This window comes from Bombus bifarius, unplaced genomic scaffold, assembly GCF_011952205.1.
Source record: "Bombus bifarius isolate JDL3187 unplaced genomic scaffold, Bbif_JDL3187 scf7180000008165, whole genome shotgun sequence".
NCBI classification, from domain to species: domain Eukaryota; kingdom Metazoa; phylum Arthropoda; class Insecta; order Hymenoptera; family Apidae; genus Bombus; species Bombus bifarius.
This window is the reverse complement of record NW_022884487.1, coordinates 196,373-210,948: the sequence shown is the minus strand read 5'-3', so window position 1 is coordinate 210,948 and position 14,576 is coordinate 196,373. Positions and strand designations below refer to the sequence as shown.

The 14,576-nt window shown below is 35.2% G+C and overlaps 1 protein-coding gene across 1 annotated transcript in view; it reads left to right on the top strand.

Moving 5' to 3' along the window:
• Positions 1 to 14,237, top strand: part of LOC117208964 (RNA/RNP complex-1-interacting phosphatase) — a 43,235-nt gene extending 28,998 nt beyond the window's left edge. The window contains exons 6-9 of the mRNA XM_033450516.1: positions 4,979 to 5,022; positions 11,814 to 11,874; positions 12,671 to 12,717; positions 13,121 to 14,237. Of these exons, the coding sequence (XP_033306407.1) occupies positions 4,979 to 5,022; positions 11,814 to 11,874; positions 12,671 to 12,717; positions 13,121 to 13,875 (907 nt within the window). The 3' untranslated portion in view covers positions 13,876 to 14,237. The remainder of the gene's footprint in view (positions 1 to 4,978; positions 5,023 to 11,813; positions 11,875 to 12,670; positions 12,718 to 13,120) is intronic.
• Positions 14,238 to 14,576: the final 339 nt, after the last annotated feature.

The following is a 14,576-nucleotide window of genomic DNA, read 5'->3' as shown; positions in this document are numbered from 1 at the left end:
ATTCGAATGATAATTTAAGTGCCTAATCGCAATTCTAGGTTCATTTTACACATGTATCTGCTATACATAACGTATATGTAGCGCGATATACGCGTGTACAAGACCACACAGCGTGCGATATTCAAATGAACTTCGCTTCTGCTGTACTATCATGCTGCCGTAAACGTCATTTCGCAGTTTCACGAGCATCTCCTTATTTCGATTGAACTGTGTGACACGTAGGACCACTGAAGTTTTCATGATTTCATGCAGACCAAATATTGCGATTTGGTGGCCAGCAGCTTCCTTTCGATGTTTTTGGTACTCGAGCTAAGGCTTCTTTACATGAACGAGAGAAAAGATCCATCGTAACGTGTCAAATTTTGCGGTATGCAAGAAATAAAACCAAACGTGCAAAATCAAAAGTTGACAATAGAGGAAATTTTTTATTATATGCATTACACATATGTACATTTAGTTTTTAACAAAATTAGGTGCAAGTTGTCTTTATGCATATGTAATTCAAGACATTTTTTATCCAGTATGGCTAATAATAATAATAATTATATACATTATACAGTCACAGTGGTGATGTGATAAACATATCGTAACACGTGTCATATGTGCATAAATTGATACACGAAGATTGCAAAGTCTTCGATATTTTCCCGTGAAAAATTTATTAAAGCTGAGAAATAATTTTTAATGCACGACGATTTACAAATATAACGTACTTATTATATTTATCTTCTAATAGAATCTATTACATTTCATATCTACATATCGCTGATCGCATTCACCGAATAATAAACTTTACAACGAATCAATGAATTATCATTTCACAATATCGCCATATTACGTGTAAAGAAATTTAAGCTTAAACATGAAAAGACATTCATTAAAAAAAGTTTAATGGATATACAAGGAGAGAAATTATTCCATTTTATATGTCAATAAATACCTTCCATTTAAATGTTAATAAAGTATTAGATACTTTTTTATATTGCCAGTTGAGAAGAATAATATTACTGTCGGATGATAGATATTATAAAAGTATTATAATGGTCATCTATCCTACACAGTAAAACTCCAGTGAGATCGATTTTTCGGTAAAGATGAAAAGAATTGAAAGAACAACGTTAACGATGACAAGAACAGCGGCAATGATGATCGGAACGCGTTGATGATGCCCGGTTTCGATAGCTGGTTCTTTCAATGGGGAAATTCCAAGCGAGCAGGGTGCGAAGCGCAGACACCTCCACGTCCACGTCGAATCTGTAATTCAAATTCGAAGTCAAATTAATTTAACGCTCGTCATTTTTCACATACCGCCGGCGCCACGGTGCGCGGATCTCCGGCAGCCATTTTTCGATATTTCATTCTCAGGGGGTACTATCTCTTTTCTGATAGATGTGTCTTCTCGAGGTTCGGCTATCTCGACGCGGAAGAACGTGTAGTGCCTACTTGAAATATTATGGGACATAAATTTAAATCTAAAAATTGTTTTAACCGATCGAACAATTAGGATTTCTTATCCAAATATCGTTTCAAACAGTCTAGAAATTTAAATTTTTAATCTAAAAATTATAATATCTGGGAGAGAGATAGAGGGGTGGGGGAGGGAGAGAGAAGAAACAAGTCAATACTATGTAGGATATTGCAAAATGCAATTAGATCTTTCTAGTATCGTATAATTTAATTGATAATTAGTTTATGTAAAAAGAAGCTATATTGCATGTATATTTCACGCTAATTGCCGCTATTTGCCGCATGTGCTCGTTAAGGAACTACGATTCGTAGAAATAAACAGGCTTTTTATTCAGTTATTCCGTTAACGCGTGCGTTGAAGAACTTGTGGAATTCGTATATTGAAATAATAATCTGAATTTATCTGTTTACATGAGTGAATTATATTTAACGTCTTTTATCGTCTGAGTTAGTTTCTATCAGCATACTGAAATACTTCGTGAATTAACTTGCATACGATACATTAGTGAAAGAATCTACTTTCATGTTACGTCAAAACATTTGTAAAGTTGTCGTATCATTCATCGACCGTAAGTATGTGTTTACACATTTTTCGAAGTAGCCATCCTATTGTTACGCAGTTATAACACGATGACGCATTGTCAGCATATAACAATTAAGAACGTTGAAAGACTTTGATGCTTAAAAATTATTCTTTGTGCATTTGTTGGTAACATTTTTAGTAACAAACATATATTCTACTAATATTTTTCTTATATATAATATATTAAGAATATTTTTAGTAACATATAGTATTTATAGTGTTTTATATATTTATAAATGTTTAATATATTTTAATAATGTATTCTTTAAATTAATTTTAATGCATGTTTTTTTAATCAGTTGTGTCGTATACGATCATCCATCAGTTCAGTTTGAAAAATTCTCGTCTACTAGCAGGTAACCATTAGATCTGAGGATACGTAATAAGTTACACGCGTATCCCTATTCTTATAACGTATCGATACTGAACGACGATGGAAAGCAGTCGGTAAGTCGGTGAATGAGTTACCATTTGTAATCGTGTTAGTCTAATCGGTGTTATAGGAAGTCCACGTTAAAGGTAAAAGGGACCAGAGGCACTAAAACGGTCCTATTAAGCCTCTATAGAGAAGCACTATTGGGCCACCCTATTCTCACACAATGACGAGTAATAACTTTTCGTGGAACCAACCTCATCGTAGATATATTTAGGAGGAGAAATCGAAACGATTTCACGCTTATCAGAACAGTTTTCGTTTCTTTTGTTGGTGAATTTATTAATAAAGATACACTAAATGGGTACAAAATAAAACTACTTCTACTAAAGGTTAATCGAACAAAGTCTTCTTCCAACGCATTATTCTTCAACCCATAAAGAACTAGGCAGCGGAATAAAGCGTAATAAGCACGCGAACGTAACATTATTACGTAATAACATATTTGTAGATTCGAAGATCGAAGAATTTGAAGATCTGAAAACTTCGAAATTTGAGTGTGAATGGTTGCGTTAACGTCAGCAACGCTGACCCTTAATGCTTCACGAGAATTTCTATTTGTAATGAAAAGAAATTCAACAGTTATCTTTATTTATATAAAACGTGCATATAAAATTAAGCAGCTGCGTAGATGCTTCATACGGATAATTTTAATAGCGACTACTTCCACCATAAACGTCGTTTCGTGCGATTTATCCAGCAATATTACGAATTACTTGAACGAGCTTGCCAATTTAAGATACCATTTAATCGAAGATGCAAAGATTTCAGCGTAAACGTCGTAACTGAAATGCAAGCGTGCGTAATAGCGAGATGAGAAATTAAAGTCGTATTAATATCAGGCTGGAGGGAGCAGAAGCAAAAGTCGAGATATCTCCGAGCGCGTTCGGAATGTTTCTGGAATCTCGACGGAATGTATAAGGGGAATGAACACCTTGCGATAATTTATCGAGTAGCCGAAGTAGGCTTAATCCGTTAATAAGACCTCCCTTTCCCGTTCTCTCCTTTTTTTAACCGGACAGACAAAAAAGGGATGGCGACGCACGACTCCGCCCAATGAATTATTACAAGCGGTATCCTATCTTCGAATCTGCAAAGTTTCAGAGATCTTTTTCTCATCCTCCTTTCGTATCTTTCCTCTCTAGTATTTCCTTTGCTGTGCGTTATAAGAAAGAACCGTTCAATGAATCTACAGAAATCGTATAATGACAGAGGAAAAATTTATTATTTCGCATTCGTTATTAATTTTAAGCATAAATTAGTCTACGATTAACGAATTGAATTAAATCGGTGATAGCTTAAACGAAGGAGAAAGAAAACACATTATAAACTCCCTTATATTTTAACGATTAAATGAAATTGTTTAATAATCGATAAGTGTTTTGTTATATCTCGTGTATTGTCAAGAAAGATGAAAATTTATTTTATTGGTTATAAATTAAATTTTCAATTTGACGATAATTTGACAATTTTTCCATTTGTTAATGTTTTCCTGACACGTGGATTCCCATTCTTGGTGTATTCGTTGCAATTCAAGGTGTGTAACATTCACGTTCTTAAGCTTCATTACCATATTCGTCCGTTTGCTACGGAGTCCCTGCATGCCTATTACGCAGTTATTACACTGTCACTTCTCCAGACCGGTTACCATATTTGAATATTGATTTAGCTGATTATTTTTTTATCGACACCATGGAAATTCGATCGCTATTTGTAGTTATTTTGAAAAATTATCAGTAACGTGAAAGTATAGGGAAGGACGCCGCTCGCTTTACCCTCCTCCTCGTGTTCTTATTGCACACTCTATGCATGAGAAACATCGGCAAACTTTTATAAAATTTCCCCCTATCATGCTACGTTACAATTTACGATAAGTAGATTAATCAAAATTGCAGGGACGATGGTTCATGTCATTTTCATGTCATTATAACATTAATTTGTTACAATATAAATTGTTGATATACAGTTATCGTAAGTGTAAACTCCATTTGTATACTTATTTGAAATAATCAATATATTCATAATTTGTTGTTACAACTTATTACCTAATAGGTACAAAGTATAAAAGTTATAAGGCTACATATAGTATAGATACCATATAGTATCTACACTAATTTATAATAATTTACGTTCTTTCAAGTAACTTTCATTAATATATATAAATCGACGTAATGCAACTTACGTTCAAAAACAACTTGTTAGTCACAAACTGCAATGTAATGAGATAATAATTGCAGGTATATGGTAACAGTAATCGTAAGAAAAATTCTCTGCAAGTCAAACACGTATCTAGAATTTTCTAAGTTTTATAATAATTTGTCGGGAATAATCGTAAAAGAAATGTTAAAATATGATGAAAATTGATAAAATTCTTTGGAAGAAAAAATTACATTACATTTTTTCATTTCTTTCCCGTAATTAAAATTTTATTAAATCCGGAACACATGTCTTCTTGATTTTCCAAAGGTAAATATATGTGTTCTTTTTCCTTTCAGATTCTTTAAAACGATGGATGATTTTATGTCAGCTTGTGGTGAAGGTGAGTCTGCATTACATCATACTGACTCTGTATATTCTACTTGTAATATCATCAATCTTGTCTACTATTATTCTAATATCCTACATTCCAAATATCTTCTCTCAACTCTTTATTCGAAAAATGCTTCAATTTTCTTAACTACAAAGGATTGAAATGTTTCCTTCTGAACAATGTCAAATAAATTTTCATTTTGGAAAATTTTCGAGGAAATATCGACAACAAATTAAATTACTAAAATTCTTAAATTACATTTCTTTATTGGAAATTGTTTGTCGTTTGATTGATTTTCTATTATGAAAAAAGGAATATAATGCAAAATGGTTTTAATTATTAATCGGATTAAATTCAGATTTTAAATTAAACTTGTAATTATGCATTATAGTATACTGAAAATACACACTCACGCTCTATAACAATGTAACTAATTTCTGATGTCAATTACCGATGATGACAATAAGATGAAAGTAGTTACAAAATACGTATGTCTGGACAAGAGAGTTGCATGGCTTTTATAATATTACGTATTGCGATGTGAAAGTAATGTATGCATCGATTTAAAACGTAGCAGTTTATATAACGCAATCTAGACTCAGTGATTTATAGGAATAATTTACGTACATTACATATTATCTCAACAAATAGTTTATCGAAGAAACTAAGAGTCTAAGTAAATTATCGTGTTCCTATGTTGGTAAAGGTTAAGTCCATGAAAATGAACCTGAAACATTCGTACGGTTATTTTAACTGTAAAATGCAGTTTGGCTCCTGCGGCTGGAAAAAAAGAAACGATTCCCAGGAAAAATGAGAATGACGACGGTGATCACGCTACGAATCTGGACAGAGTTTGTGAAGCAGTGGATCGCCCACGCACAGCCACGTATACCAGGGCGTTGTTAATTATCTGCCGCCGTTTATCAACCGGTAGAGCAGAAACTTTCCTTTGGCATTTCTCCTTCCTCTTTCTTTCATTCGCTTCTCATCCTCCTCGGACCTTTCCGTTCTCTTTTTTCCTTTCTATTCCATCTCTGTTTTTCTTCTTCCAAACCATTCTCGATCTGGTACTTACATACACGAGACAGACAAGATCAATGAACAATGTGACAGAATTGCGACAATTTTACATGGATAATATTATACTGTTAAATATATTATGATAGTTTTATAGTGTATGAATAACAGTATAAAATTTGAACTCTATTTTATATTAGATAATAGTATAAAAAACATAAAAGTAATAAAAAATATTCTAGAAGACCTCGATTTTTGAAAGAAATTAGTGAAAGAATAAAGAATATCTTTCAATTATATAAGTAGATCATGGAATAAAAACTATAAGGTTACATAATAAGAAAGATTAAACTTGTGTGTTACTTATAGAATTATACACAATATAAAATAGAAACATCAGGTAACATATTTTTTTTTGTCATGTTATTTTGTCTTTTCTTCGTGTAATATTCGAAAAAAGATGTACATGTTAATAATGAATACTGTTTATAGTGCTTAAAATGTTCGTGGAAAGCTTACAAATCGAAGAAGCGAAACTCGGAAGAGAGCTGACTGAAAAACGTGTCGAAACACATTCCAAAGCGAAGACGCCGCTGCATCGACCATCCATTGACCGTCACTTAGCATTTATCAATACCTTCCATCCAACGCCCATTATCCTATTGACACGCCACAGTGTAAAAGAAGAAACTCTTAATTGCAATTTCGATATATTTTCTCATTATTACGGGCTTCTGAAACGTTCATTTGTATCTTTTCCCGCAATTTATTTTAATGTAATTTTCAATGTACAGTTAATTACTCTAACATAAATATAAATACTCTCATTTTTACATTCAGATTGATAATAATAATCGCGGATATTTCTTTTTATAACGCGGTATGTTAACATTGTATGTTAGATCTGCATTAGAAGCGTTGAAAATATTTATATTAGAAGACTGTAATACATAACAGAACTTTTTATTAATATCTATACAAGAAGATTAATATCGAAAAAGAATCAGTAAATATGTAAGTGATTTCCACTGGCAATCGAGCGATATCATAAATAATTTGTAATTTATGTACCCCGATTTTCACAGTTTATCACGTATGTTTAGATAACATCTTGTATGAACCTATTATGAAGGTGTATTTATAAACAATAGACATATCTAAATTGAATGATGATGTTATTAATATTACATGTTAATCAAGATCAAGGTTTATCGCTGCTATATTAGGAAGCGTTAGGCAGTGCTATATTAGGAGATTAAATATAAAATTTAAATTACGTCTTTAAAGCTAGTGCAAAATATCGTATTAACTGTAAGATGAATTTACTATCAGAAAGCCAAAATTTTAACCAATCAATGAATAATCACACAAGACAATACATAGATTTCTTGCGTTCTACCTATATGAATTGTGGATTTAGATCTCGTAGGGATTTCATAATTCTTCGCAGCACTGTTTCTTGCACTGTTACGTAAACAACTCCATCTAGTGGATTTTATTTCTATCCGGTGTAATTCGAGCCAGTTTAACGTAAGACGTAACATAGCATCAGTGATTTATATTCGACCACGTGTATTTGGATTCCTACATTTCCTCGCGAGTTTATTTTGCCTGCCCATACACCAGTAACTACTATTTATCATTTCAATGAACTTTCGCGATTGTATAATTAAAGGTGTCGCGTGAACAGTAGCCTATATAATATCTAGGCAGTTAGCGATACTGGCGTGGTCGTACGTGCCGCGAGAGTACGTTATTATAATTTCTCTGGCAGCGGCATTTCACGAAGGTACGCAAGGTGAGAGATAAGTAAGCCGAGTCCATTTACAGTGGCTAGTGATTTATTGGCCGCGGAACATAAGATGTCGTTAATCGTCTTGCATCCATCCTGTGTGTCATGTAGCACTCTCGACGAATCAGCTATGTGTATAGGTGCACGTTTATATTCGTTTGCGATGCTCCATGTGTATAGTTCGTGTGTAGAGCCAGCGATACGAGGCACATTCGAGAAGTTCGATCGTTCGATTGATTTAAGACGGCAGTAATCGGCTGGCCGAAAAGCCGTCGCGTTCTCTGTATGTATCGACGATATTTTCATGTTTATGTACGCGCACGACTGAACGTTAAAGTCCTTCCCCGTTTCAGCGGCTCTTACATATATTTTCAGAGGAGTTTACGCTCTTACTAGAAGATGCAGGAACACGAAAGGGGAACCCATGGTCCCTTTCTACCAGAGGCTATTTGAGCCGACATACCTCCTGCTTATATATCATATTGCCACATTAACCACGTCGCTTCGGGTCGTACTTCGCGACTACTCTAGTAGCCCGAAAACCAACCTTAACGTTTACCAAGGACTGACATGCAATACCAGGTACCCTTTACCCTTCTGCCTATATACCCCTTTTGTTTATTTTGCAACCACCTTGTTCGACCAATTACGCTTAAACTTCAAGTTGTTTTGACAACAATTCTCAAATCGAGTACATGAGATTTTATTATCAATCATTAAATGAAACTTTTTAATTCGTTCCGAATATCTACTGTGCCTACCAGTTCTTATAATGATTTTAAAACCGCTATTTTTTTGAATCCTATATCCCCATTTATATTTATATTATAATCCTCGACCCCATTTATATTTCATATTACGAAGTAGTAGTTTCTCTTAATCTGTTGATTAATAAATTTAAGTTTTTTAAAATAATAAATGACATTCTTATACGAAATGGAAAATCGATTTAGAATTGTTATAAAAGCGAGAAAATAACGGTTGTACAACCGATATGAGATAAATTTCGATTCCTTATAACAGTTATTCAGAATAAAGATAGTACATAACTGTTTTAAGAACCGAAATCGATATCATAACTGTTCTTTATCCCTGGTTCCTACTCGTCCGCCACTAAGGTGAATAGAAACATGCATTGGATTTACATTGAATTTCTTTCTTACATTTTAGAGGAATGAGAGACCTTTCTGGTGTTGGGAAAAATATTATTTCCATATCGAAGATATTGTTCGACGATTCGAACGTAACCTGACGATAATCAGAGACGATCTAAAGAAGGAAAAGGAATAATCTTGAGAATGTAATTTTTAACTATGCCATTTGTTTTGACTGATTGATGTAATATCGCATAATGAATGACCACTCCTTGGGTAGAACCATAACCATTCGTTTACGTAGGAAGATTGATCGTTTGACCAACGTGATTTCAATTAATACTGATAATCAAGGTTACGTTTGAGAAACATCTAAGCAACGGAAACATGAACTATAATCCATGGGTAACAATAGATTGAACACGTTAGGACGAGAGCTTACGCTAAGAGATATTAATTACTATGTCATAGTTTTGATATTACCGAAGGAAAAGATGTATTACTGGATATTTAATCATCTGTGAAAATCAATACAGCGTATCAGAAAAGGTCGTAGGTCTTTGGCAATCTCTCTGAAGATCGGCTTATTTACCAGACTTAGTATGTTGGAGCTCCGCAGGGGTGCACGCTCTAGATTTACATTAGATGCCGACGTGTTCTGAGAATATTCCTGTCTTCTGCGCGACATATGTTCCTTCGTATGCAAAAACGAGATGACCCTGTGATAGATAGGAATGTGGTATAAGTCAGCCTTGCTCGTTCTCCACGTACAAAACAGGCAACCTTGAATTACTTCTGTGTGCCGGCGTTCTTTTGAATTAAATACGCATGTCTTCGTTTCTCAATCTCTTCTCACGGATTGTTAAATGTCTTTTCATCGGACATATTTTTTAAATGAATCATTGATGTACCATTGTATAATATTATACGTTAACATTTTCATTCTTCATGTCGTGTATGCGCAGCATTGTGCATTATTAATAACTCTAACAAGCTATTGATTACTTAACGGATGAACGAATTTGTGAATGTAGTATGTATAAATTTCTTCGTACTAAAACGTGCCAAATGAGATATATCAAGTTTATTATAATTTAAAATTAACGATTCAATACGGAACACAAGTTTCACCAAGACCGTAATGATCTGTTGCGTTTATCTTCTTTACTGTAAGTCAAATTCTTGCGAACGGAGCGCATATTTCGGTATTTTTACTATTCTCAGTGCTGAGAATGCCATATCAAGATATCCAAGGGCGCATTGTGATTTTTACATCTCTTGCGAACATCGAAGATATAATTTTCCACAGCTTGCTGTTAAATTCACCGGTATATTGCATAGTAGTGCTAAAATATCAAACTCTCCGCTCCGCGTATAAATCGCATCGCGTTTCTGCGAACGATCCTTTTAAGAAGCTCGCCAAGGTCAAACAACATATCGCATGATCTTCGATGGCCACTTAATTCCCAGTGTAACCCGAGGTAAAGAGGTACGAAGTGGCTCTAAAGTGCTCGGTACTTATCTACAGCTCATGCGGAAAAGGGAAATACGGAGGATGAAATTGAAGGAGAAAAGAGACGATAGGGTTGTGGCGATCGTTATTACGCGGCTACTTTCATCAGTGTTGTTGCCCTTACGTGAAAGCGCCGAGTCGAGTCACGAATCGTCGTGTATTCGTCGCAGATTTTACCGGTAATTTGCGGTAATATTATAATCAGCCCCTTGCTGAGCCTGAGGAGGTGCCGACCCTGTGCTCTGGGCTAAATTGATGACCCGTGGAATCGTACGTTTCGCCTTACGTATGCTCCTCTTATTGGACTTGCTTCGCGCGAGTACATCTTTTTAGTATCCTTTTCTTACGTCATTAACCCACCGAACCCTCGAAAATATCTTTTACAGTTAACACCTTTGAATGCACATCGCTAGTTATTCTTATATATTAATATCTCAACACGAACATATTATTCTGTGAATTTATTACGGTTCTTTGGTTTAAATATAATTATTGAGTAGGGTGTTAAGTATTGCTTCGATTTCTCGGATTTATGACACAGACAGACGCATAATTGCTATTTTTACTATAGATTTCAGATCTATCGTTGTTCAATCTTTTTGCTTAAAAAGTTGAAGCTTAGAAATTACTCTGTGCTCGCGGAATTGCACATCTACGGGCCAGATGAGTTATTAAGCTTTCGCCTTTGCACCTTTAATAGTAATGACGTGTCATAAACCTGTAGCTCAGTACTTAAACACATTGACAATCAGCAAACGAAATTGCTTTTTGGACCTAATTCGCTCCGCTGGACCCGTGACTTGGACCAGCTTGATGGGGGAGGAGTGCTCGAGGTTTAAATAGAGTCGTGCAAAGGGATACGATAGGCACTGATGAACCAATTAAGTAAATTGGCTATATTTTATTAGTATAAAGGGACGAAAATTTAAAGGGACGTCCAAACATTCAGTTTCAGAAGTTTCGTAAGATTTCTCGCACATGGTTTTCACAGTGTGCAAGTATACCTGCATCGTATAGTTTTGCTTTATAGTGTAATTGAGAACAAAGCGGTTTTCGTATATCACCAAAAGGTCGATCCTTCGAAAGTGATATTTTATAGTCGGCACACCATTGTGTCATCATCGCTAAACATCAATCACTATATATAACTTCATGTTATTGAAAAATTAGTTATTTTGAAAATATTTAAATGGAAAGAATTTAGTCGAAGTATTAATATAATGATTATAGTAGTGACTATGTGTAGTATATTTTTGACTGAATTTTGACTGAATCTTAAAAGTAAAATTTTGTATCTTCTATGTTATCCGCGATATCTCTATGTACAATGCTAATGTGTACTTGAATGCAAATTGAAGATTGCTGCTTTGTTCTTTTGTTCCAGACGATATTGTGGGAGTTCATTGCACTCATGGCGTAAACCGTTCGGGATATCTTATTTGTAGGTTAGTATATTATATTAAGCAAAATATCAAATATGGTTATCAAAGATCATCTCAGATATGTTTTACATTTTGAAAGATTATATATATATATATATGTCGGAGATGAAAGGACATCGGGACTTCCCTTTTGGGATGTTGGGAAAAACTCTAATACCCAAACCCTAGCCCAGGCTTTTACTATAGCTACACTTAAGTAATAAAAGTAAGAAATAGTTTTAATGTTCTAATCCGATTTTATGACGATGGGCTTGGGCTCGAAGTGACATAGCAGGTCACTGGATGTAGCCACGGTCACTGGAGGGACGTGTACCTGACAGAGGGATGGAATGATTATATGGCTTTCCTTAAAAACAAAGATTGACCCGAGAGGTGGGGAGAGGTATTCCTTATATATTTATAAGGGCAGTCTCACTTGGATTTTGGTAGAGTTCTTGAAGATAAGTTTTACTTGTACGTGGAGTTATACGTGTATCACATAGCATTCGTCATCCCGTGGACTGTGGATTTGTTATCGAACCTGAATTCGTTGCCATCAACATCTCGACCATCCGATCGCCGCTATTACTTATAGCCTTTTATAGTGCCCACATTTGTTTTGGTTAATATCAGGTATATCCTCGATGGTAAATTTGAGTGAAGGTTCATCGAACGCCCAAAATTCCAACCATAATCCGATATATATGTATATATATATATACACACACACACATAAGATTTTACAAAATCAATACGTTATTAATTTGCAATTAAATTAATAAAACTAATGATGTACATAAATTCATTTGTTTTGTTACAGGTATCTTGTACAGCAATTAGGTTGGGAAGTCGATACCTGTTTAAAAGGTAAGTGAACCATAAATTACAAAATTCATACTTTTATAAACATAATTATATAGAAACTAAATAAATATATATATAATTCACCTACTAAATGTTACAATGAATACTTTACTTTGATGAATACTGTGCCTAGTTTTGTATGTCATGCGCATGCCATGGATTCGTACACATTTTAATCTCCCACAAATGCATAGATATTCGCAATCTAATAACGACAAATTATAATTCTATCTATATTGAACGCATCGAATAAGATCAACTACGTTACAATAGATACACGCGAAAATGAGAAAAAATATAGGTTAAAGAAAAATTCCTTTCTAAAATTCATATCTCTGTTGAAATTTAGCTTCTCCCGTTTGTTTCTATACCTGTTACACAAGCGAATTTTACGTATTTGTTTCAGCATTCGAAGAGGCTCGTGGCTATCAGATTGAGCGTAAAAACTATATAAGCGCGTTGCAGAAAATACCACGCGAGAAAAGCAAAACGGGTAAAGTCAAAGCGCGACCGAGGGATTGGCTTCCACACCCAACCCAACTATATACGATGGGGCCGCCAGGTCCCGTACCGCCGCGTCGCGGTTTCACAAAAGACGGTCCATTTTCGTTGCCACATTTTAGTTTTGGCGGTCCGCCAGCAGGCTTTCGTCCTATGCTACCTCCACCTGGCATGCCGCTGGTACCACCGCCACCAGGTCTTTCGTCTATGTACGGACCGAGGTCATTCAGGTACAGACCGCCACTGCGACCAGCCATGTGTCCACCGCCACCTCGACCAGGTTTCGCATTCCCTATTCCAGGTTTTCCGCCACCATGTCCGTCCAGAACACCCGCTGGAAGGTTACCTCATGTTCCACCAACTCGGTTACCACCACCAAAAATCCCTCCACATCCCCTTCCACATTCTTCGTCAACGCAACCTGTCGTTTTGAAGCGATTGCAAGGGCAAAAACGAAAGTCGCATGTGCGAAATGGCATTGTGTCGCTGTCTAGAAATCCCTCCGGTGTTATTAGGCAAAATAGCCAAATGAGTAGGATAATACCGAAGTTAGTGAAAGAACAGGACTTCACGGTAGATACGTTCGAAGAAAATTTACTCGCCGTCTCGACTCAATCGAACAGGCGGCCAACGAAAGGAAAATTCAATCAAACCAAGTGACGACGTGCCATTTAGGAGTCATGGAACGTTTACTTAAACGTTCAACATCCCGTGTAATTCGCTGTTACCGAAATTCGCAGTTTTCTGCGATGGTTTCGTTAGCCATTAAAGGAATAAGCAGTTGCGAGAATGGACAACGGCTACTAATTAACATGACTATGGAAATTTATCTGACTTGGACAGCAAAGAAGCATAAAGATATACTTTGAGTGTGTTTATATGAAATGTGAAAACTTGTACAGTACGATTGACGGCCATCCTACACGACGCCCCTTTCTCGTTACCCCATGCAACATGTTCCTTGACACTATTTTACGAGTACTTTCATCATTTCTGAGAATAAATACACTTTGTCGATGATATTATTATGATCCAATCCATCACCATTCTCCTTCTGTAATTAATTATTTAAATAACTCATGATCGAGGATTATGATCTAGTACTTAATTGACTACAGGCGATTATTGCTATTGTTAATTCCGACTGGAAAGATTACAGTTCGATCTCTGTGCATAGCTTTAGAGTGAAAATAAATCTTTCCAGCAGAGTTAGCCTTAAGTACAGTATTTGCAAATACTGTATATCATACATTTAAATACGTGTAGACAATTCAAACGGCTTGTTAATTATATTTTATGACTGCAAATACGAATTAATACTTAATTTCTCGATCGGCTTCTTTCCTTACAAATCATTTCGA